General features: G+C 33.2%; 1 protein-coding gene across 1 annotated transcript in view; it reads right to left on the minus strand.

Moving 5' to 3' along the window:
• The window catches only part of AGTPBP1 (ATP/GTP binding carboxypeptidase 1), a 174,692-nt gene that overhangs the window by 98,915 nt on the left and 50,156 nt on the right, over positions 1-25,621 (minus strand). The window contains 7 exon segments of the mRNA XM_072763282.1: positions 1,193-1,401; positions 4,859-4,896; positions 10,946-11,039; positions 13,908-14,039; positions 16,544-16,690; positions 17,111-17,174; positions 20,240-20,307. Coding sequence (XP_072619383.1) covers positions 1,193-1,401; positions 4,859-4,896; positions 10,946-11,039; positions 13,908-14,039; positions 16,544-16,690; positions 17,111-17,174; positions 20,240-20,307 — 752 coding nt within the window.

The following is a 25,621-nucleotide window of genomic DNA, read 5'->3' on the forward strand; positions in this document are numbered from 1 at the left end:
GGTATTATGCGTGTGAAATAAATCAATAGGAGAAGGATATACATTATATGGTCTTATTCATTTGGGGGATATAAAAAATAGTGAAAGGGAATAAAGGGAAAGGAGAGAAAATGAGTGAAAATATCAGAGAGGGAGACAGAACATGAGAGACTCCTAACTCTGGGAATTGAACAAGGGGTAGTGGAAGGGGAGGTGGGCCGGGGGTTGGGGTGATTTTGTGATGGGCACTGAGGGGGGCACTTGAAGGGATGAGCACTGGGTGTTATGCTATATGTTGGCAAACTGAAGTCCAATAAAAAAAAAAATCTTCAATACAAATTTTCACATCTGACCCGCCAGAACAGATGAGAAAATAAGGCTCAGAAATGTTTAGTAGCATGAACAAAGTCACCCATCTCTTCATAATATATCAATTAGCCATCATTGGCTACATTAAGAATAGTAAAAAGAAGTGCATATGATTGATCTAGAAAAGAAAAAGCGTAGGGCCAACATAAAGTGTGTTCAGATATCTTAACTAGTGTCATGTAGAAAGAGACCATTTGTTGTGTCTAAGACCAAGAGGGCACAGCCAAGATAATTTACCGCAATTTTAAAAAGACAGATTTCTTTCTAATAATTTTGGCCTTCTAAAAACAAAGTGATTGTAACATCCCCATTGCCCAGAGCTGAGAGTCTTCTTGCTAAAGATAGTGTCAAGAAGGTTTATGGTTAAGATGGCAGGCAGAACTAGGATTCTTAACCCCAGGTTTCACTTCTTTACATTCTCTATGTAAAAGGAAGGTCTATCCAGAAGGAAGTCACTGACAACATTCACAGACAACAGAACTGCCTTACCAGCTATAAAGGATCCATAATATCTTAAGAGGGGAACAGGCAAAACTGAGTATAAGCAACTGCACATTTTAGAAAACACGGTTATATGGATTCCCTTCCTGCCTGGTGGATGGATTTATCTATCTTCCTTTTACCTAAAATCTCATATTGCATAGATATGCATAGAGTACTTTCTCTAACTCAGTCCGAGGAGGTCACATGAGAAATGATTATGCCTTTTGGTTTCCAGTTTTTTTTTTCTTAAACATACTTATCATACTTCTTTTAGTATTTATACAAATATTAAGTTTTCTTAAGAATCAAATACTATCATTAACACATAATCACAGTAATTGAGAGAAAATAAAAAACTTACTTGTGAAGTATTATACAGAATTTTCATTCCATTGGCATCTATAAATGCTTTTCTTCCCAACTTGATGTTTGTAACACTTTTTAAACTCTGTAAAATTCCTTTTCGAATGAGCATGTTTCTGTGTCGGTTATCATGGCGGTGCCAATCTACATAAATTGTTAAAAGGACTTGGACATATCCTCTGTCTACAGCTCTTCTGGCATTTGTTTCTTTAACAAAAGAAAATTGAGAAAGAACATTTTTTAAATGGTAAGAGAAAATGGTAGAATAAACTAAATTAAAAATATCACAATATTGTAATGAGTTCTTATAATTTCTGTTCAAAAAAAAATATATATATATACCAGCCACATATTTGAATATTTTTTTCTCTAACAAATGAAAAGTCTCAAATGGCAAGATACAGTATTTTCCAGGAATCTGCCCATATACTGTTTTGTGGTTAAAAGATAACAAAATATCTTTAATACAATAAGGGCTATATCTTTTTAAATGTTAGTACTAAAGCTTCATGTAGTTTAAAACTTACACATATACTGACTTTAATATACCAAATAGAATATATGTCTTTACCTTACTAGCTGTGAGTATGATTTTGTTAAAAGACACTGTCATTACGGTAACTTCTCTTATAAATCTTGATCCCATGAAATGAACTCCATTGGATTGTAGCTTCTATTACAAACTGTGTTTCCACTGAAAGCAACTGTTTTAATTACCCCCACAAGTACATAAATCTCCATGTCATAACAAGACTAAATTAAAACTACTTATACAACTTTTAGTAAATGAAACGTAAGGAGCACTTTACTGCTTTCTGGTCATTAATTATCTACTGTAATGAAAACTACATTAAAGAAGTTTTTTTGTAAATGGTTTATTTTACTGGGGTAGAATTAACAGAAATCCACAAATTTGATCTACTTTATTATTTTTAAAGTGTTAATATTTTAGATTATTAGCCAAAAGGGTACATTTCACTAAAATGGCAGTAGGGGAACCCTATCATTAGCAACATCCTGCGCCACCCAGCAACACATAGGTGAGCCATGATGAAGAGCACAAATTAATGTGGAATACCAATTTATCTGAGCTTGTTTAGTTGGAAAGAAATTCCAATCTCTCCCTCACCCAAGTTGACCCTGCCTCATGGCATAGGCACTAAGATAATGTAACAGTAAGGTAAGGCTCTGCTGCTTTTAGTTACCTGAAAAAATTACTACAGTATCCAAATTCCTAATACATACCTAGAACACAAAGATACTGAGATCAACAAACTACTAAGGCTCTCTCTGAAACCCTGTTCTGACTTTGGAGAGCTAGAAGAAATTCATGTGGCAGGGATAGCGGCTTTTTATGTAAAAACTTTAAAACCTCTTCTGTGTCTTCAAGAGCTAGTTGGCCAAGGCTGTGGCTATTTACACAATCAGGTCAATAGTATTTTATTGGAATTTTATTATTTATTATTTTATTTTAAAGGAATATACACTTTGTTTACACCACCTGGAGTATATAAGCCTTTGGTTCACTAGCTGCATATATGATTTTCTTAAAAGACATCCAAAAAAAAAAAAAAAAGATATCAGGAGCCTAAATGGTATTTATGTGAAATATTTAAATTCTTATTAAGATCAAATAAGAGACTTGCCCATAACTCCAACACAGGCGCTGAATGAAGAGAAGGGAACAAAGCTGTCTGTAATCTTAACCGAGTACAACTAAAGAGTTTAGTAAAGGGGCTTTTGTCATGTGTTCAGGACACCTAACGCATAATCAGTCTAGGTCTCTTCTTCCTTCTCTTGTTAAAAGACAACTCAGATTCTCCTTTAGACTGCGGCATCTCATCTATACGCTAGCGAAGGTACCTAGGCTACCTGTCCTTCTGCACTGTGTGTGTATGTGTTCTTTGCTTTACATTCGCTCAGGTTATCACAGTAGTCTCTTTTACCTTAAGTAAATAACTGCCCCCTCCCAAAAAACAGTTAAAAAAAAAAATCAAGGAATGTGAATGTTCCAAAATGCCACAGTGCATTTAAAAATATGCAGTGTGCTACTAAACATTATCTTGCATTAAATTTTTATCCTAGGGTCGTGTGCCCTATGAAAACATACCAGATATAAAAGTAGACTCATCTTGCTGGTCACTTTTATTTTTTTTTTACCTGATGGAGTAAAACAGGTATGCTTGCCCACCATCCTCCTTTGAAGGAGGAGGCAGTAAAAAGAAAGATTACTATTTAAAATGGAAGATACTAGATTTGTCATCTTAGATTCACCAATTTCAATAAATAGCTGAAACTTATGAGGGTTTTAGTTTTTAATGACTTATTTATCAGTGATTTTGTCATCAGTGATTCTGAAAATTAATAAGCTTCAGTTTCAATAGCTATTTCAATCTTCTCTAAATCAAAAATATATGCTTGCCTATATTAATTTAAATATTAATCTTTAAATAACAATTTGAACCACAAAGTCAGGGCACAACAAAGCCAAGCTACAAATATCTTTTAAAATTAACCCAAGTATTCTGATTTTGGTCTAAGGTTTATCACATCAGATATGAAAATAAGACTACACGGCTCATCTAATTGAGTACCACACATTTCATTTCAAAGATAAAACTGTTAACTGAATTTTATATGCTCTGGTATATAATACTGATACCTAAGGTGATTTTTTTTTAATTTAATAAATCATTACCTTACCAAATGCCAGATTTTCAATCAATTAATTATTTTCTACTGTTCAAATGAACAATTCTGGTCATTCAAATTTAAGAGCAAGTTGGTTTTACAGTTTTGGGGAAAAATAACATTGAAAGCCATCATAAATCAACTTCAATAAAAAATATATATATATATAAAGCCATCATATCCTTATGATTAAGTGTTATGCTTAAGATGTTAATTTAATCAACCAACAAGAATGGAAGTGCTAACAAAAGTAATATTTAAAACACAGATACAAAAAAATAAAATAAAATAAAAACAAAACACAGATACTGAGTACCTTGGAGAGAGAAAACATAATGTAGATAAGTCACTCTCCAAAGAAATCATATCATAAAAAACATTTACTCCAATGCTTCACTTTTGAAAATAAAACAGTTGCTTTAGTTTATAAATGAACTTAATATTAATAAACTGTAAATTTACAATAGTCATTTTTTAATGTTACTTGAACTTGATAGAAATAAAATTTCTAATAAGAGGTTTCTAAACTAAAATCACTTGTGTTTGACATATAGTAGTTAACAATATTCTTCACAGTAAATATCCTCAATATCATGTTATCACTTCACTTTTGAAAAGATGATACATATATTTACATATTACCTGCCTCTATTAACAGGACTTTATATAATGAACTTATAAAAAAGGAAGTCAATGTACTTGAATAAATTACATAAATGTACTATATTGTAGCTCAATAACCAGAAATGACATTACGTAAGATGTATATCGATCAATCATATGAAAAAAAGAGAATCAACTTTGACATTAAATTTAACAAACTAAAAAAATAATAAAAATAAATAAATAAATAATAAATTTAACAAACTAGCTTTACAACTACAGACTAAATCTACATTTCCAGTTTCTTTAACACAGTTGATAGAATACTTGGAAAAATAGTATCTAGTATTTCTAGTATTTAAAAACTTACTTGATTTTAGCAATGCAGCAAGAGTGTCTAAAGCAACCCTGTCAACATGAGAAAACACAAACAACAACAAAACTAGTAAAATTAATCTACAATAGTAAATTCATACAATCTTTTCAGATAAGTTATTATTATCTATTCCAAAAGTCATTCCTGTTATAGTCAATTACATATGGTGTTTCTCTGAATGCACCTCTCCCTTCAGGTTAAAATTGGATATGAGAAAGATAGAAATATTAACAGGCAATCATCAAAAAAAATTTTAAGGAAGAAAAAAAAGACAATATTTAAGTCTATATAATGGAGATTAGATAAATAGAGTCAATTATTATACTTGTATCTGACCCGGACAGAGTTCACAAAATAACAGTATAAAGAATCAAAGGCCCTGATTCACAAAAAATTAAAAACAAGTTTTAAGACAAAATTCTTAACTACAAAATTCTATAGGTATTCATAGCTATCTGACTTTAAAGTGTTTTAGCTCTATCAAACAATAATCCTAATATTTAAGGTGATAACAAATGTAAAATATTTTGGAACTAGGAAGTTTGGGGAGAAGTATGAGCCCTTAACATTTTTTAGCTATAAGGCACCGAAGAGAATAATGAACCTAATATCTCAAAAAACCTTACTGTCCATTAAAGAACAAAGGAGTTGCCCAAAAACTTATATTTTCTTATAAAATGCACTTATATTTTCTTTGAACGTAAATATTCAAATATGTACAGTGAAATCAACTGCCATTAATTAGTCTGAAAAAAGCACAGAACATCACTGTGCAAAACGTGTAATTCAAATATTTTTTAAAAAATAAGTTACTGAAGAAATGGGACTTAATTTCAGTAACTTTAAAAATATAAGGCTACATACTACAGTACCTCTTAGCAAGATTTCAACAACTATAATTAATTTGCATAAAAATATGCACTTTGTGAAACTTAAGCATGTCACTCATCATTAAGCATTTGTTGAATGCCTACTAGACACCCACAGTAGCAGGTTCTTCGTTAGTATAAAATTAGCAAACTTATCTCTTCCACAAACAATTTTACAATCTAGATAATGGGATAAAATGTACACAACAATGAAAAAACTACTCAAGAAATTAAAACCAAAAACAAAGCAATAAAGTAAAAGCTGCATACAATAGTGTAAAGGAGACCCAGCATGACCGAGTATGTAAAGGCAAGAGCACAATCAACTAAAAGACTGAAGATGGGTACTGGTTCAGAGTAAAACCTGCAACAGTTATCTAGGACTAGGCACAGAGTAAGTGCTCATTTATAATAAATGCTCATTAATGCTACCTACTAAACCAAGTCATTAACAGCTACACTTTGGTCTACTGTCCAAATAAAGCAACCATATAACCTTTATTTAAGATAACATTCATAAAAAGAAAAACAAAAATATATCCTTTAAAAAATATTACAAATTCAGACTTGGAACTTTCTCAAAACAATGTGAAGTTTTGACAATGGTCACTTAAAAGTAAATGAAAACTATGAAATTAATACTGACTTTTCATAGCACTAAATCATTAGTAAGAAACTTTCTATAACCTTTCAATTATGCAATAAAATGTACTTAAATACAGCTACCAGCATGAGGATGGCTTTGAAATTGGTCAAAAGTAAACACAGAACTAAAGGGAACTCCCAAGTGAAACAGCAATATAAAATATGAACTAGAAAAGAAGCAAGATCTGATAAATGTCAGAAATTGTTGTAGGTGCCTTAGATATGTTTTCTAGTTTAATTCTTAAAATAATCCTGATCCATCAAACTGGCACATTTTATGGATAAAGAAATGAAAGATTTCAGAATATAACGTGCCTAGGGTTCCATAAAAAACAAGGTGCTATGGAAAGTGAATAATATAAGCTCCCTGTTGAGAAAGAAATCAGAAATGTCAGTCTCCTCCAAAATAGATGTTTAAGTCCTAACCTTCAGTATCTCAGAATGTGACCTTATTTGGAAATAGGGTTATTGCAGATGTAATTAATTAAAATTACGTCATACTGGAGTAGGTGGCCCTTAATCCGTCATGATTGGTGCCCTTATCAGAAAACAAGAGATTATGTGAAGACAGACCCACAAGGAGAGAACACCATGTGAGGAGAGAGGCAGAGATGGAAATGCTGCAGCTATAAGCCAAGAAAACACCAGATTGCCAGCAAACCACCAGCTAGAAAAGAAGCGAGGAAGGATTCTCCATAAAGGTTTCAGAAGGAGCACTGGCCTTGGTGATGGGTTGATTTTAGACCTCTAGCCTCCAGAACTGTGAGATGATAAATATCTGTAATTTCAAGGCACTGAATTTGTACTAGGTACTTTGTTACGAAAGCCCTAGGGAACAAATATAATCACTTGGATGCAATCATTTGCAATGAACTTACAGGATTTTCCCATCTAAGTTAAATTTTTATTCAAAATTATAATAATCTTAGAATACTTTTACAAAGTCTTTCTCCCTTGTTTGCTGTACCTTATAATACATTTGTACCACATAAAAGGGCTTCTGACAGTTTCTAATCCTTAAACTACATGTTTTTGGGTTGATATTCATTCAACACTGGCAAATCTGGGATGTGAAATGAAACCAGTTCTTTCTGACTCCAAAGCCCATCATGCTTGTTTCGTAGCTGCACTAGACTAAAAGAAATTATAAAGTTTGTTGCAAAATCACCTTGATATTTTTACCAAAATGTTATTTAAAAGGTATTTTTAAAACTTCAGACCAAAAAAATTTCTGCAATTCTCTGACACTTATAAGCCACTACGAATTTATAAAAGTTACAAAAGAATTTTAGAATAACAAATTTATCAAAATGCAGTTTGTATTATATTAATTGATTAGAATTTTTCAGTTTGACTATTTTATACTTCCTTATATATTTTTCCAATCTTCCTATGTCCCACACAGAATAATACAACCAACAATGGCTTAAAAAACAGCCTGTGGCTTATTCATTTAGGAGCAATGAAGGAAGAAAAGCTTCAAATCTATGTACTCATGAATTCACATCTCCTTTAAATTGGGGGGATCAATCCTTATGGGAACATACAAGAAGAACCTGTTACTTCCTGGGCTGCCTCCATCTGGATTTATATTGTTTAAATCCAAAACCTAAAATTAGAAAAGGAAAGGAAATTCTCAAAGGCAGCATCACCCCTCAAATATAAATAATAACCCTAATCTTAATCCACTAAACATAGGGCACTGTTTCAGGGGAGAAGAATGGCAAAACAAATGTTCTAGATATCAAGATTCTTTAATTAGGGGGAAGACCCTAAGATTATTAAAAATGATAAAGAGATCAAGATAGAGATATATGGTCAATGAATAGTTTATTCTTTTTAAAGTAAAAATAAAGTAAAAAATTTGTGTTTCTTCTTTAAATATAAACACAGGAAAGAATGAAGGGATAATTTAAATAGCTCTATTCTTTTCTCAGAAGTTTGGACCTACTGATTTCTACATAATTTTGGATATATCTCCCTATTGTATATAATAATGACACTCATGAAATGTTCCATTTCTCCTAGGAATATTTTATGCCAGATTTGGTACCTGGCTAGAATAGACTAACATAGACCTTAAGAATAAGATCATAATCACTAGATAAAAAATAAATTTAAAAGTATTTTATTGGTCAAGAGGAGAAATAGTATTATAAATTTAAAAATAATATACTTTTAGTACTAACTACAATTAGTTCATATCCACACTACATTACTTACCTAAAGTAATTACATTGCATTCATAGGCACTGTGTTAATTAGAAGAATCGTCTTATTAAATCCCCACATCAACCTTCTGACGTAAGAGTTAATATTATCATTTATAGATTTGAAACCACGCATATGTTAGGAAACCTACTACGTATCCTGGAGTCAGTAAATGACAGAGCTAACATACAAATCCAGCTCTCCCTGTCTCCAAAGCCCACTCCAATTCTGTAATTGGTTTTACTTAATTGTGATAAATCATTTTTTGTTTTATTACATTTCATCAGCTATTTTAGGTTTGGCTGTGTGTATGATCTTTTTATAAGTAAAAGTTGAGACATCCCACCAAATAATATTTAATGAATAATTGCATGTGCAAGCAAGCTCCCATTTTCAAGGGCACAAGCTAAAATATTTGGCTTTTTTTTTCACCCTGACCTTTAGTTCAAAAAGAATGAAAAGACTGGAAATGTTCTGAACTTATTTGTAAAATTTAACCAAATAGTTGATGTGGACAAGTTCTTCCTCTCAAAAGAATCACAACTAATAAAAATAGAAAGAATGAGAAAATTAGAAGAGTCACTATTTTGCAACCCCTAAAGAAATAATGGATCTAGACGATGTCATGAAATACTACTAAATTATTAGGTAAGAAGTAGAGGAATCACTTCAATTCAGTGATCTTAAGTGGTACGAAACTGAGTACTAGCACCACATACGAAGTATTTTTGACCAGAAAAAAGGAACCCAAATCTAATCAAGCCTCCAGCTCTATCAGCTACAGGAAATTCGAGGGACATACCTACATGTGAAAGGACCCCAGGATACAGTCATCTTAATCCAGAATGTTGGGACAATCTACATCACCCAGGTCCTTCAACAAATAAATAAAACAGAACCAAAAAACAGAGGAACTGTTACTGATTTTTAAAGATTATAAGACACAGTAATCAAATAAAATGTACAGATCTTATTTGTAATGTGATTGGAACTATAAAAAAGCCAACTATAAAAAAGACATTTCTTAGACAACCAGAAAATATTCCAGAAATAATATTCCAGAAACATTAAAAGAAAAAAGTTGTGTCTAATATGATCAGACTAAAGAATTCACAAAACAAATATAATGGCCAATATCTGCTTCAAAATACTCCAGAAAAAAAAAGAAGGGGCAGGGAAGGGAAAGCTGAGATCAAAGTGACACAATGCTGGTTACTACTGAAACTGAGTGGTGGGTACGTCAGGGTTCTATTCCAGTTTTGTGCAGGTCTGTAATTATTCTAGTCTATTTTTGTGTAGGTTTGGAAATCTCCTAAATGTGATGAAGCATAATGTGTGTACCTTGGTTGGATTCTGATTCTGATTCAAACAAGCCCATTATAAAAGAGCACTTTGAGACAACAGGAGAAAATTGAACACAGGCTAGATTTTAGGTTATGGTAAGGAATTAATAATTTGGTTGAGTATGACTTTGGTATTACGGTTATTTTTTAGGTCCCTACTTAGTAGTTTATATACTGAAGTATTCAGGGAAAAAATGATAAAATACCTTGGATTTTTTTTTTTTTACAGAAATTCACATACATATGTATAAATGACATCGGGATTTGCTTAAAACGACCTTAGTAAAAATAATACAGGGGAAATAAATGAAACAAAAATGGCAGAATGTTAATAACTATTGAAGCAAATAAGTGATTAATAAAACCAACTCAAAATAATTATCCTAATAATATATAAACTCTAGGTATTGTTGAATAACTCCACAATATTCTTTTAAGAATAACTTTTCATATGGCTTAAGAAAAAAATACTAAATATAACCAAATAACTAAAAACTAGAAACTGCTTTCATCTTCTGAGGCTGAAAGATCTACAAATGAATATATATCTTGTAATATGTACACATAATTTAAATTAAGAAAAAAGAAAAAGAATGACATTATTTTCACAAAAAGGAAATGTATAAATCTAAAATATATTCAGATAATTGTGTGGCGAATGAAGGATGCAGTCATTAAAAGATTGCAAACCTGGGTAGGGAATATAGTAGGCATTCAATAAATGTTTCTGAATGAATGCTACTCTATCAATACTATTTTTGTCTTATATTATCTAGGAATGTTCAACATTTAAATTTCCATAACATAATAATTCAGTGAATTTAAAGCTAATTTTAATACACCTTTGAAAATTAAACTTTATATTGAAGGAAATCTTCATTGTAATAAAATCACTATTTAAGAACTAAGAAAGGACCCCTAGATACAAGTCAACCTCTGGTTGCACAGATAAGATATGAAGCCCATAATAACAAAAAGATACACCTCTATTTATACTCAAAGCATTTACTCACTTCATGAGACCCGAATTCTTCTTACTAAATGGTCCAATGATTTTAAACAGCAGCTCCACAACTCCATTTTTCCCTAAGGACACTGAATTCACAGCTAGGAGGCAGAGGAAAGGATGTGAAATGATTTTAAAACCTCAACAAGTAGCTATGTGTATTCTTGGTGATACAGAGCTAAAGACATTCACAGATTCTTTTAGTAAATCCAAGGCTTTCATGAAGTCCACCTTAGCCAATTACTTGAAGGGAAGATTTTCCGGGGGGGGGGGGGGGGGGGGGGGGGAGTGGCTTTATTTACTACTTTGCAGGGAAATTATGAAAGAAGTTAGAAGTTATATAAAAACAACAAAATGTAACTACAAAAAAAAAAAGTTTTAAGTTGCTCCGTTTGTTTCTTCAATAAACTTAGTGAACTTTTAAATACCAGGGCATGGAGATTCAAAGATAAAAACAAATAGTGTGGGCCCTGAGAGAACACAGTATAGAGAGGAGTGACAAAAACAATAAACAAATAATTACTAAATTACTTTCAAACAGATTAAGAGTTGCAGGCTATGTAGGTTACAGGGGTGAGGAGCCCCAAATCCATAATGAAACTGAAGGTATCTCTGGAGAAATTGATGCCTGAGCTCAGTCTTTACCAATAAAGATGAACTAGCAGGAGTTGCAATAAGGAAACGTCTCTGGAGACAGGGATAACTCAGTGAGCACCACAGGTATAGAGTTACACATTAAAACATACAGTATCAGGGGCACCTGGGTGGCTCAGTGGCTGAGCATCTGCCTTTGGCTCAGGTCGTGATCCTGGGGTCATGAGATCAAGTCCTGCATCAGGCTCCCTGAAGTGAGCCTGCTTCTTCCTCTGACTGTCTCTACCACTCTCTCTGTATCTCTCATGAATAAATAATTAAAAAAAAAAATAACAGTATCAGACAAAGCAATCAGACAGTATCAAGTGGAAGATGAGATGGGAAAAGAAGGTAAACAAATTATAAAGAGCCCTAGAAGTTGTTCATTCTTTCAACTGCAGGGAATTGCCCAATAGAAACAACCAATCAGACATGCATTTTAATAAAGGTCAGATGTCACACACATTGTGGGGAAGCATTGTGGGGAAGACAGATTTGAGAGACACATTAGCAGGCTGTGGTCCTGGTGAGAGGTGATGAGGACTTAGCTAAATCAGCTGTGGTAGGGAAAAAGAAGTAACTACTAGAGAGTTTCACACAAAACACGCAAACAATTACTAACCAGAAAACCATACCTAACATTTTCAACTCTTAACAAATATATTTTAAAAATTATGAACCATAGACTGCCCGGGTGGCTCAGCGGTTTAGCGCTGCCTTCTGCCCAGGGCCTGATCCTGGAAACCTGGGATCAAGTCCCACGTCAGGCTCCCTGCATGGAGCCTGCTTTTCCCCTCTGCCTGTGTCTCTGCTTCTCTCTCTCTCTCTCTCTCTCTCTGTTTCTCATGAATAAATAAATAAAATCTTAAAAAAAAATTATGAACCATTTACTAGCCACCTCGTGTTAAATTGAGTAAGATACCTGCAAAAATCTAAGCTAAAGTTTCGTATGATAATTTTAATTTCTTCTGTATCTTTTTTTCCATTATCCCTTCTAATTATCTCTGTGTGGTCTTCCTTTTTCCTTAGTTGGGGTATTCAATGGTTTATCTGTTTTATTTATTTTTTAATTTTATTTGAGTATAGTTGACACACAATGTTCCAACAGTTTCAGGTGTACAACTTAGTGATTTGGCAAGTTTATACAGTATACTATGTTCACCACAAGCACAGCTACTATACATCCTGTTAACATTGCTAGTAGAGCATTATTTTTTTAAGATTTTATTTATTTATTCATGAGAGAAACAGAGAGAGAGGCAGAGATACAGGCAGAGGGAGAAGCAAACCCCCCCCCCTGGCAGCCCAATGTGGGACTCAATCCCAGGACTCCAAAATTATGCCCTGAGAAGAAGGCAGACCCTCTACCACTGAGCCACCCAGACGTCCCAAGATTATTTTATTTTTAATACAATCATTTTATTTCTTAAATCAACTAGGGTTTTTTTTTTTCTAATGCATTCTTTTTTCCTGTATATTCCTCTGCTTTGCTTGTGTTTATTACTCCCTTCCTAACTTCTTTGGTTAGATATCTAATACACTCATTTCCTCTATTCTTTTTAATTACATAAGTGTTAATTATTTAAGTGGTCAAAGCTATTTTCCTATAAGCTCACTTTTAGCCATACTGTCAAAGTATAAATATAAATAAATAATCATATACATACACACACGTGTGTATATATATTTATACCCACATCTCCACCACTTTGAATACCATTATTCTATAATATCATGTACTCTCCACAATTTCAATTTCAGGTGTCCTGCTAACCACTCCAATCCCATAGTCAGGGAATAGAAAAAAAATCCATACCTCCTAGGTTTGGGACCTCGTATTAGTGAGAGTATGTGTGGGTGCTGGAAAAGCTATCTCTGTGATCTCTCTTCCCTCCGCCTTCCTCAGAGGCTGCTGTACTACTTTCTTCTGTTCCACTACTTTCCTACTGATCGTGGAAGGTAATCAGCTCAGGTGACTATGCTTCCACACCCCTTCCTTCTCAGCTTGCCTCTTATCTGTGAAAATCCAAATAGGCTCCTAGGTTTCCCACCTGCCAATACCCTCCTATTCTTGCACATCTTTCCACAGGCAGTCTACTCATCCCCTTCACTATAAGCTTTTACAAACTGCAGCAAACAAGAATTCTCAAGATTCATCCAATCACCTTCCTACTCCACATCACTTTTGTGGTGACGGATTAGGCATTACAAAGAGTCATATTATATATTCTCTTCTCTTGTCTACAATTTTTAGAGGTTTATGGAGTTCAGATGCTTTTAAATTTTGTGTAACTCGACAACAGTGAGTTAACTAAATAGTGCTCTAAAATACTTACAGTTGGCAGAATATACTCGTAAAAGCTGAAGACAAGGTAAAACCAAGCGAGGATTCTGCAAATTCTGTTTGACCAAATTCAGGGTTATATTCAGAGCTCCATTAATTCTAGCTTTCACTCCAAATTTTTTGTCTGTTTAAAAAAAATGAACAAACACAATTTATTCATGTATAACTTTTCAATGAAATGAAAACGTCATAAGCAATGGAATTTAAAAACTTTTATTATGAATTTATATTATCACATGTATAACTGACCTAATATAACTAAAACTGTAATTATTTTCTGGTATTATTTTTAAAATAACGTTTATACTTTTAAAATATGTCTTAAAAGAAAGTACCAAGGAGCATGTGGGGAGGACAGGGTAAGGGAACAGAAGCTGAAGTCACCTGACTATCATGAAAGGAATAATTTAACTGATCCACTACACATATTATTCAAAGGAACACCATCACAGGGTTAAGGAGAACTATAAAGAATCTAAATGTTCATTACCAATTTTATTTACTTAGTATTAGCCATATTCGTTTTCAGATTTACACAAGAATACAAATTAATGAAAATATAAATAGCGTAAGTAGAAAATAATCTAGCAAATATTATCAAATAAATTTCTAAAGGATCTAATTCAACATAGAAAAGGAAAATACGTTCTTGACTTTTATTCTTTTGAGGAGATTAAAGCAGTCTAAGAAACAATCTGGATAACAAGAACAATGTCAAAATGTAAACAAAGAAAATAAGCAGGACCTGCAAGCAGAGTTAGTTCATTAAGAACAAGAATTTTAAATCAAAAAGAACTGAGTATTTCTGAAGAAAAATTATTCCCATCTCACAAGAGAAAAAGGACAGAAAATCACGCAAGGAATTACTGCATAATGTCTTTGAATAATGAAAATGGAAAACTAGGACAAATAATAAAGGAGATAGTTCAAATATAAGTCTAGAAGAAATGTGCTACAACTTAGAAGAGACCTTAAAGAAACACAAATATAAACTGGAGGATATTATGCTGAGTGAAATCAGTCAATCAGAGAAGGACAATCATATGGTTTCACTCATATGTGGAATATAAGAAATAGTGAAAGGGCTCTAAAGGAAAGGAGGGGAACTGAGTGGGAAAAATTAGAGAGGGAGATAAACCATGAGAGACTCCTAACTCTGGGAAAGAAAGGGTTGCTGGAGGGGAGGAGGGAAGGGGTACCTGGGTGACAGGCACTGAGGAGGGCACTTGATGAGTTCTGGGTGTTATACTACATGTTGGCAAAATGAATTTAAATTTTTAAAATGTAAAAAAATAAAAATAAAAAAAGAAATACAATTTCACGAATGTCTTAACTTCATGAAAAGCAAAGATAATCTGGTCCTAAATAAAGAAGCATGAGATAACAATATTCATTATTAAATAAGGTCTACTCATTTTATTTTTCATTTTCAGAAAGGAGCCACTGAATCTCAGAAGGGAGCCACTAAATCTCAAATATAAGATTTAAAGAAAACTAAAAGACAACTTACATATTTACTTACATCAACTGAGTATGTGTTTAAGTGTTAAGGCCCCTAAGACAACTGGAAAATTAAAGTCATCTCAGGGATGCTTTCTTTAAGACAACAACTGTTAATACTTTTAACATTTTTTAATGTTAAATATGTTTTTAGCATATTTATACAATAAATATATGTATGAAATCAAACACATAAACTGTATACACATGTACACACTTTTAGAATAAGCAATTTAATCAAATACTTCAAAGTTTAAAACTCATTTATATGCCATCAAGCAACAGCAGAACTCTTAAATAATCACTATTCTAAGAGTTCAGAGGATCTTTTTTTTTTTTTAAGATTTTATTTATTCACAAGAGATACACAGAGAGAGAGAGGCAGAGACACAGGCAGAGGGAGAAGCAGGCTTCATGCAGGGAGCCCGACGTGGGACTCGATCCCAGGTCTCCAGGGTCACACCCTGGGCTGCAGGTGGCGCTAAACTGCTGCGCCACCAGGGCTGCCCTCAGAGAATCATTTTAAAATGTGTACTAGACAACTATAAACTGAACTTAGGTTTTATTCCAAGGATACCTTTCTCTGTTAACCTAAATCAGCTTTCTCCTTGTTTCAAATCCCATGTTTTCTCAATCTGTATTTTTTAATATTTTACGTTTTACTATTGTAATAATTTGTCTTACAGTCTTTTATGTCTCTTTTACTTTTGACTAGATCTAAGCTTTTTAAGCACTGAGACTGTGCAGTGCAAATATGACTATTAATGAAAAGCAAACACATTTTATCTCCATGTTCCTCAAAGCATTCCTATCCAAATTCTGTCCTTCCAGCTTCAGCAGCATCTGTGTTATATCCTTTACACACATACACATACAAGCACACACGCACTGAGACGTGCTTATGAATCTGATATTTTTCTTCCTTTTTCCAATCTATGCAATAGAATTCCTCATGAATTTAAAATCCTCAATTTTTCGCAGGTCACTAGTTGATTATAAAAAGTAGTCCATGACTAACACCAAAAAAAAGTAGTATCATTTTAGATTTTCAAAATTTACCAAGTTTCAAGGCATACAGAATCAATGTCACAAACAGTTCTATGATGAACACAGAAGTGGAACCCTTACCTTTAGGTCCAATCTTTGCAAGAATAGAATGAATTTGCACCATCAACTCCTCATTCAGGGGAGATTCTTTACTGGCATTCATAAGTAACTGCAACAATATTTGTGAACCACCTTTAGCAACCAAGAAACTCGCTCTTCGACCTCCACCTAAAAAAAAAAAATTAGAATTGTGTAAACAGCAAATCCTCTCATAACATATCAGACAGCACAACTTGTTAGCATTCAAGAAATATTTCAAGTGATGACTTCTGAAATCAAACACCTCAAAATTAAATTTTATTTCATTTAGTGTTTTAGTTAGAAAATAGCAAAGTGGGTAAATACAAGTGATGCCAAAATTCTACATTCAAGGCTCTGAAAATGGTTTCTGGAGTGGTTTGAGGGATACTGGAAGATCCCTCAAATCAAAAACAAAGCAACAACAAGAGTATGACATTTCCGATTCCAAATTCTGATACTCAGAACAGCTTCTATTGGAGTATCAGAAAATTCCAAATAAAGTACACATGATACATTGCTGATGACTGTTTACAAACAGAAATTAGACCAAAGGAAACAAAAACTTACCAGCTGACACCAGCTCAACAAGAATGCTTAAGATATTAAGTGTAGTTTGAAGATCTTTCGTGTTCTGAAATAAATAGTTTATTTGCTGTATTAAACCATTGTAAATCTGTGATTCCCAAACCTTTTCTGTTCTTGTTGTGAACTACCTATATTTTTTTAAATGACCCTTCAAATTTCCCTAAGAACAAACGTATTTGGGCTTCCACTATTCTTACTTATCATTTCAGCAGTTTCTTCTTGCCCTTGACAATATTTGCAGGTCCTCTGAGCTACTGTTTTCTTAGTAACATTATTACAAGAGGAATTATTTGTCATTTGAATTCATCATCTTCTACCAAACAGATAACCCAAATAAATGAATCAAAATGTAAAGGCATTACAATGTATATATGGTCACTATCCAGTCACCTAGCTCCCCTCTCAGAAAGCAATTGCATTATCAGTTGCTTGTGTATTCAGCCAAAGATAATGTGCACAGATGAAAGAAATCCGTGTAAATATGTGTGTATATACAGATTTATTTCTCCAAATGATATTGCCCTATGGATACTATTTCATATATTGATATCTTTATGTATCAATATATCATTTCTTCATTCTTTTTTAAGGGTTACAGGATATATCCATCATATGGCTATACCATTATTTATGAAACCAGTCACCTACTAGTGAAGTATTTATTTTTTTAATCTTTTGCTACTAAAAACTGCCAACAAAAAATTAACATGCTTATACAGAATCTAGTACATCTCCATATGGGATGAATTCCCAGAATTTCTGGGTCAAAGATTATGGTCATTTACTTTGATGAACGTTTACTAAATTGCTCTTCATGGTATAATTTACACTCCTACCAACAATGTAGAAGAGTAACTATTTCCCAAAGTCTCATTAAATAGCAATCTAATGAGAAAAAAATGTTTAAACACTATGTTGGTTACATTTCTCTTATTAAAAGAGATGCTTGGATAAAGAGGTATTATGGCCTATTTAAGGAGAAAAGGAGAAAGGAGAATTATGGCCTATTTAAGGAACTGACTCATCCTCAAATAGAGGAATTTTAAATGTTTATACAGAAGAATTTGAAAATTGTTGTGTATCGGTAACTGGCACAAAACTCTTATTCTTCTCCCTTCCAAAAGGTGTTGTTGTTTCTGCTTCACCATTTTAGCTCAGAAACTAATGAAACCAAAAAGCCACATCCAGACCAGTTAGAGGATTATGCCAGAAACATTTGTCTCAGCATTATATTAAATGGACCACCAACTCATTAGTGAGGACTTTGGAAGAATGAGAGGGACAGATATTTGCTAAAGAGAAGAATGGACTGTGGCAGAATATTGCTTGTGTTTGGCAAACACATCTCATCTTCTTCCTGGATACACAGCCAAACCACATTTTCCAGCCCTTTTATAATTACATTTGGCCCTGTGACTGAGCTCAGGTCACTGGAACCTGAATGGAAGTTGCACTGTTATCACTAAGCCTTACCCAGACAAGTCTTCCATATATAATTCACTGCCTCCCACCCCTGCTGACCTCAACAAATTATGATAAAGCAAACAAACAAAGGTATGGTGTTCAATCTCAAGTGCCATTTGCATTTCTTTTCCTGGGATCTGTCCATAATGTCTACACACTTAAATCAATGTCTACTGATTTAATTTTTCCTTACTCATTTGTAAAAGTTCTTTATATGTTAAAGACAGTATTTAAGTTGAAACATTTTTTTTCATTTTGCCAAGTGTCTACAGTGTTTTTTTTTTCCCCCATGTATTTTTGTTACTACAGTTGAATTTATCAATCCTTTATAGCTACTGGGTCTTTACTTATATTAGAAAAGCCTTCCCTGTTTTAAGATTATTTTAAAAATTCTCCCATTACTTCCCTTAGTATTTTGATTTTATTTTCCATGCTTAAATCTTTGCTACTGATAGAGAATTTCTTTGGTATAGGAAGTAAGGATCCACCATTCTTTTTTAAGTGGATACCAATCTATCCCAGCTCCATTTATTTTAGTAAACAATCCACTTTTCACTGATCTGAAATGCTACCATTCTAAAGTGGTTTTAAATTCCCAGATGATCTTAATTTACTTTTGGACTTTCCATTCTGTTAACACTGATGTCTATTACATACAATTTCTAAACTATTTGAATTACTAAAATTTTATAATGTTCTCTGATATTTGGGGCAGCTAGTCCTTTCTCTTCTTTTTCAGAAACATCCTTTCTTCTCATGCTTATTATTTTCCGATTGAACTTTAGAAACAAAACCACTGGTATTTTTACTGAGATTACATTAAACTGACAGATCAATTTAAGGGGAAATGACATCTTATATCATTTTTAATAGGAAGTAATTCCTATTTTGATAGCACTTTCTATAAAAAAAAATATGAATTCAATTCCCTGTGTTTTTTCCAGTTCTATTGAAATATAATTTTACATACAATACTGTGTAAATTTAATGTATACAACATACTTACTCTCTGTTCTTAACACAGCACTGAATAAAATTTAAAATCCACAGGCAGCCCCAGTGGCACAGTGGTTTAGTGCCGCCTGCAGCCCAGGGTGTGATCCTGGAGACCTGGGATTGAGTCCCATGTCAGGCTCCCTGCATGAAGCCTGCTTCTCCCTCTGCCTGTGTTTCTACCTCTCTCATGAATAAATAAAGTCTTTAAAAAAAATTAAAAACCTAATCCTGAATATATTCTGCTGATCCACCCAAAAGTATCACAGTGGGATAGAAATTTGTTACCAACATAATATAGTTATTCAATCAATACATTAGTAAACTAAATCACAAATATGTATCACCTAACACAATGAGAATTTCCAATATCAATCATTTATTTTGGATTAAGGATTTATTTCTAGCTAATGCTTTATTTTTTATTACAAATTGGGATGGTATGTAATATCTAAAATGTGGTTATAATAATCATAGGGAAATATACTTAGAGGTTTACCTAACATATATTAGAATGTTTCTGCCACCACTGCAAGTGATAATTTAAAACATAAAACTAACTTCCATTCATTGGCTTTACCTCTAGGATAAAAATTTTTCTTCAGTACTGGTTGGTATTAATGGTTACATAATTAAAGCCTGTCAGTGATTTACCTCTAGAGTTGATAGTAGAACTTCCATTCCTGTAGAACCTTTGGCTGTCATTTCTCTTCTTGTCTTTTCTGAAAGGTATAAAAAAGTTTTCTTCTAAAACATGAAAGAAAATGTAGAACTGACATTACTCCATTGGTCTAGTAAGCATTCTAAATTTGTTCGATGATCCTCCCTCTGATGTTGCTAATTCTACTGGGTGGGAACTTCCAGATCTCAGTTTATAAGTCCCTCCTTACATTTAATCACATCTCCCATCATTAACAAGATGAATCCCAGTCAATCCATCTATAATCTTAAAGTCAACAGCAGAGTGTCAATACCAGAATGAGAGATGAGGTAGGAAGTTGTTTAATGGCAGGCCTCTTTATTATCTTTACTAGAACTAGAAAATATTTAATCAAAATTGGTGAAAACAAAAGCCTAGTACCATTTTCAAGTGTTTTTACTGAATTAATATTATTTTAAAATTCTGATTTACACAAAAATAAACAAAACTAAGGAACAAACAAAACTTGCTTCTGCAAAAATCTGAAGACCAGATCACCCAAAGAATCCCTTTTATCTGAGAGGGGGGGGGACCCCCAGCACAAATCTTTCTACTATTTAAAAGTTTTTGAGCTTCTCCAAAGTTCTTTTCCTTTGATTAATAAGACAAGAAAGGTAAATCGTAGGCCAACACCTAGGTAGATCACATACAAATTATAGGTCCTTGACCTATATTATCTCATTTATGACTCACTTTAATCCTCCAGGAGAAAATTACTCTTTCCATAGACCAGAAATTTGAGTTCAGAGAGGAAAAGAAACCCACACAAAGGCATTGAGCAGGTAAGTGAAACAGACCAGGTGACCCAAGTGTTTCTGAAACTAAAGCTTACAGTCTTTCACTGACTTAGCGTACTTCTAAAAGAGCCACAAGAATCATTCTTTAGGCAGGACTATTATACAAGAGACTTAATGACCTTCTTCAACTGTTTCACACTTGAATATTAGGGCTAGAAATTCTTCTAATATAGGATGACAATACCATTCCTTTCACATTTTGAGATTTTTAAAAACAATACAAATAACCCATTCTCAATACAGCACATATTACACAATAAAGTTCAAGAGACTGGTAGTACCAAATTTGTTCTACACAACGATAATTAAGCAGTCTAAGAGCAGAATGAGCCCCGAAGCCCTGATAAAGAGACAGAGAAAAAAATCAGGCTAGGCCTTTAGAATACCACACTTCTGCCCAGAGAAAATCCTGTTCAACTTCTATTTTAAATGAACAAAAATGGCCATTATGTGGTATAGTTTTGACACATACAAATTATATATTTACAACTTCACAAGAACATGAAGTATGTGAGATGCAGAATACAAGTTACAAAATCTCAAGAAAAAACTCATTAGTCTGATATCCATCTGAAAATGTGGTTATTCTAAATGAGAAATTATTAAAGAAAGGGACAAATGTGCTACAAAGAAGTTAGAATATAGTACTATTTATGACAACTATCAGTAACTACCCACAAAATAAATATGGAAATTAGAAATCATGTTTTTCTTTAAAACAATAATCTCATGCTATCATGCATCATCTTGGGTCCAGATAATGAACTCTGTAAAACTGACAAAAGCCTTACAATCTTTCTAAATATAAACCTGTAAAGTGAGGGACTCCTGGGTGGCTCAGCAGTTGAGTGTCTGTCTTTGGCTCAGGGCATGATCCCAGAGTTCTAGGATCAAGTCCCCCATTGGGATCCCTATGAGGAGCCTGCTTCTCTCTCTGCCTACGTCTCTGCCTTTCTCTCTGTTTCTCTCATGAATAAACTTTAAAAATATTTTTAAAAAGAAAAAAGAATGTTAAAGCCAAATGATTTTTCAGTATTAATCACATAGAATAGTCAGAAGATTGAGATCTCCTCTACTAACCATTACTTTTTCACCTTCATGGAACAAACCAAAAACTCCCCTTATTGTAATATCCACAATCATGTAGTTTACTACTCACACTAAATGAAAACTAGGTGCTATAGTTTTCTACTCTACTCTAGACTCTGTTATCATCTATGGAGACTTCAATGTCAATGTGGATAATTCACTCAAATACCTAGCTGCCTAGCTTCTTGAGCGTGTAACAACAAACCCTTTCCCCTGGGCTCCAATTTATGAGCGCTTTCAATTCTCAGACCTCAAACTCCCCTACTTCTGAAATCTTAACCTCCAATCTCCCACTTGCAAGACCACAGCCTCCTGATACTACTCTTCCTTCTCGTTTTCGAAAAATTAGGGAAGCCTCACTGTCACTTTCACTGAAATTTCTAACTCATCAATGCCAGTGCTCTTTTCCCACAAAATCAATTCTTGACATACCCCACCTGGATATGTAATTGTACCACTGCAAACCCTTATAATTAAGTAAATACTAAAATGTGCACTCTCTATTCCTACATCACAGTAAAAATAAGGCCACAAGAATTTCTCCTAGTTTAAGATTCTTAGTACCAAAACCCTGAAACAAATGTTTTGACTTACCTCAACTCACAGCCATTACCATCTGCCCTGCCATAGCCACAGCTATTCCAAAATGTGTGCCAGTTCTCAACCTTGCCTCTCAGTCTCTGGACCTCTATTCCCAACTCTCGGAATCTACATTTCCCTCAATGAATTGAGACAAAGTTATTAGTCAATGACAGATGAAATCCTATAAACAATAACCAAGCTCCATACACTTATGTATCCAATCCTTGATGATTCTGAATTCCTTTTTACAATCCAGGGAGGGAAAGAGGCATGTATTGTTTCTACTATGTTCTGAACCCCATCCTTTCTACCTACTTATAAACCTACAGCTTCAGCTTCTACCCACATACTATTTTCTGTTTTCCCACCTACGTAACAAACCTTATTTTAACTTGCCACCTCCTCTATTTCCTTCTGGTTTCTCAGTGAAATTCCCCATAACAGAAAGTCTACACTCCTGCCTTTTATTTCATTTGCCATTCACATTACAGGAAAGTGCTCTTGTTGTGGCCAATAATTTACTGTCAAATCAAAAAGATTTTATTTTAACTAACGCCTCTACGTTACTTAACATTGCTAGTAAAACTTCCTCTGCTGGCTTTTCTACAACAGTCCTTCTCTTCTCAGTTCTTATACCACTACATACTTTCTTCAACACTTGCAATAATCTAAATGTTATACTTAACAGGCAATAATTTTAAAGCAGCTATTATAATTACATTCAATCATATTATGGAAAATAAGCTCACCATGAACAAAAAAAAAGCACAAAACAGAGAAAAAGCACAAAAAAAGAACCAAATGTACATTTTAGAAAAGAAAAATATAATATGTGAAATAAATATCAGATAAACATAATGGCAGAATGCAGAGGAAAAAGGCAGTGAACCTGAACATAGAAAAACGATATATCATCCAATCTAACAGAGAGGATTAAAAGTGAAAAACAGGGCCTCAAGGATCTCTGGAGCAATCTCCAAAAGTCCAACATATGCATTATTATATCCCAAGAGAAAAAAAATGAAGAGACAAATTTTGACCAGTAAAAATTTCCTAAAATTTATAAAAACACAAATTTACAGATTTGAGAAGCTCAGCAAATTCCAAGCAGGATAAATAGAAAGAAAACTATATGCAAACCTCTGAAAACCAAAACTAGTAGAAAATTATGAAATCAATCATAGAAAAATGACACATAACTTTCAGAAAGCAAAGTATCAAAAATAATAGACATCTCCTTTGAAATCATAGAGGCCACAAAATAGTGGAAGCACTGTTCTACATGCACTTTATAGTGCTGAGAGACAAAAACCATCAACTCAGAATTCTATACCCAGTAAAAATATCCCTCAAGAATTTGGTGAAATAAATCTACTGTCAGATACAAAAAATTCTTCCACAGCAGACCTGTCCACTAGAAATGCCAAAGGAAATTCTGTAGGCCAAAGGGATATTATGCCAGATCAACCTCATATCTTTAGGAAAGAAAAAGAGCTTCAGAAATGGTAAATATGTGAGTAAACATAAAAAACTACATTTTTCTTCTTAATATCTTTAAAATACACAAGACTGCCGAAAGCAAAAATTGTCTTTCAGGACTTATAATGTATATAGATATGATACGTATCATAACTAGAGCTGAAGAATGGTAAATATAAATGGGTACTTGAGGTTCCAAGGTTTCTAAATTTCATATGTGGTTACATTATTAATTCCAAGCACAGTGCAAAAAGTTAATGATTGTTTATTTTGATTTCCAGAGGAATGAGTTTTAAAAATTACAAATAGGTATAACTAGTAAGTCAATAGGTAAATTAAAATGGAATTCTAAAAACTGTTCTAATAATACAAAAGAGGGTAGGGCAATAAAAAACAATAAATGAAAACAGCAAGGACAAACAGAAAATTAACTGTAGACTTAAGTCCAATTAATATTATATTAAATGTTATCAAACTAAATGCTCAAATTAATAGGTAGAGAACATCAAACTGCTATCTACAAACTGCTATCTACTTTACATTCAAAAATACAAATTGGCTAGAAGGAGGGTGCCTGGGTGGCTCAGGCTTAAATATATATAAACCAAAACTGCCAAAATTGAAAAGAGAAATATACAGATCAACAATAGGTAGAGAATTCAATACCCAAGTCTTAATAGAACAGCTAACTAGAAAATCAATAAGGTATACAAGTTCTGAACAACACTATCAAACAACGTGACCTAACCAACATTAATAGGACCCTCCACCCAACAATAGCAGATGGAACATTTACGTGCACATGGAACATTCCCAAGGAATGACCATATAGTAAGCCATAAAATACGTCTCAATAAATTCAAAAGGACTAAAATCATACAAATCTCCAACCACAGTAGAATTAAATTAGAAAGCAACAGAAAGAAACTGGGAAATTCTAAAATAATGAGAAGTTAAACAACACACTGCTAAATAATCCATGGGCCAAAGAAGAAATCACAAAAGAAATTAGAGCAAGTGAACTGAATGAAAATAAAAATATATTAATAGTTGTAGAACGCAGTTAAAGCAGTGTTTACAGGGAAATTTATGGCTTTAATGACCACATTATAAAAGAAAGGTCTCAAAATCCATTATCAAAGCTCCACTTTAAGAAAATGGAAAATCAAAGTTGAAACAAGCAGAAGGAGGGAAGCAATAAAGATGGAGGATCAATGAAATAGAAAAAAAGGAAAATAGAGGAAATTAATGAAACCAGAAGCTGGTTCTTTCAAAAGATCGACAAAATTGACGAATATTTACCTAGACCTGGGTCTCTCAATCTCAGCACTGTTGTCAGTTTCGGCCAAATAATTCTTTCTTAAAAGGGGTTATGCTATGTGTTTGTAA

Source organism: Vulpes vulpes, chromosome 1 (genome assembly GCF_048418805.1).
Source record: "Vulpes vulpes isolate BD-2025 chromosome 1, VulVul3, whole genome shotgun sequence".
NCBI classification, from domain to species: Eukaryota; Metazoa; Chordata; class Mammalia; order Carnivora; family Canidae; genus Vulpes; species Vulpes vulpes.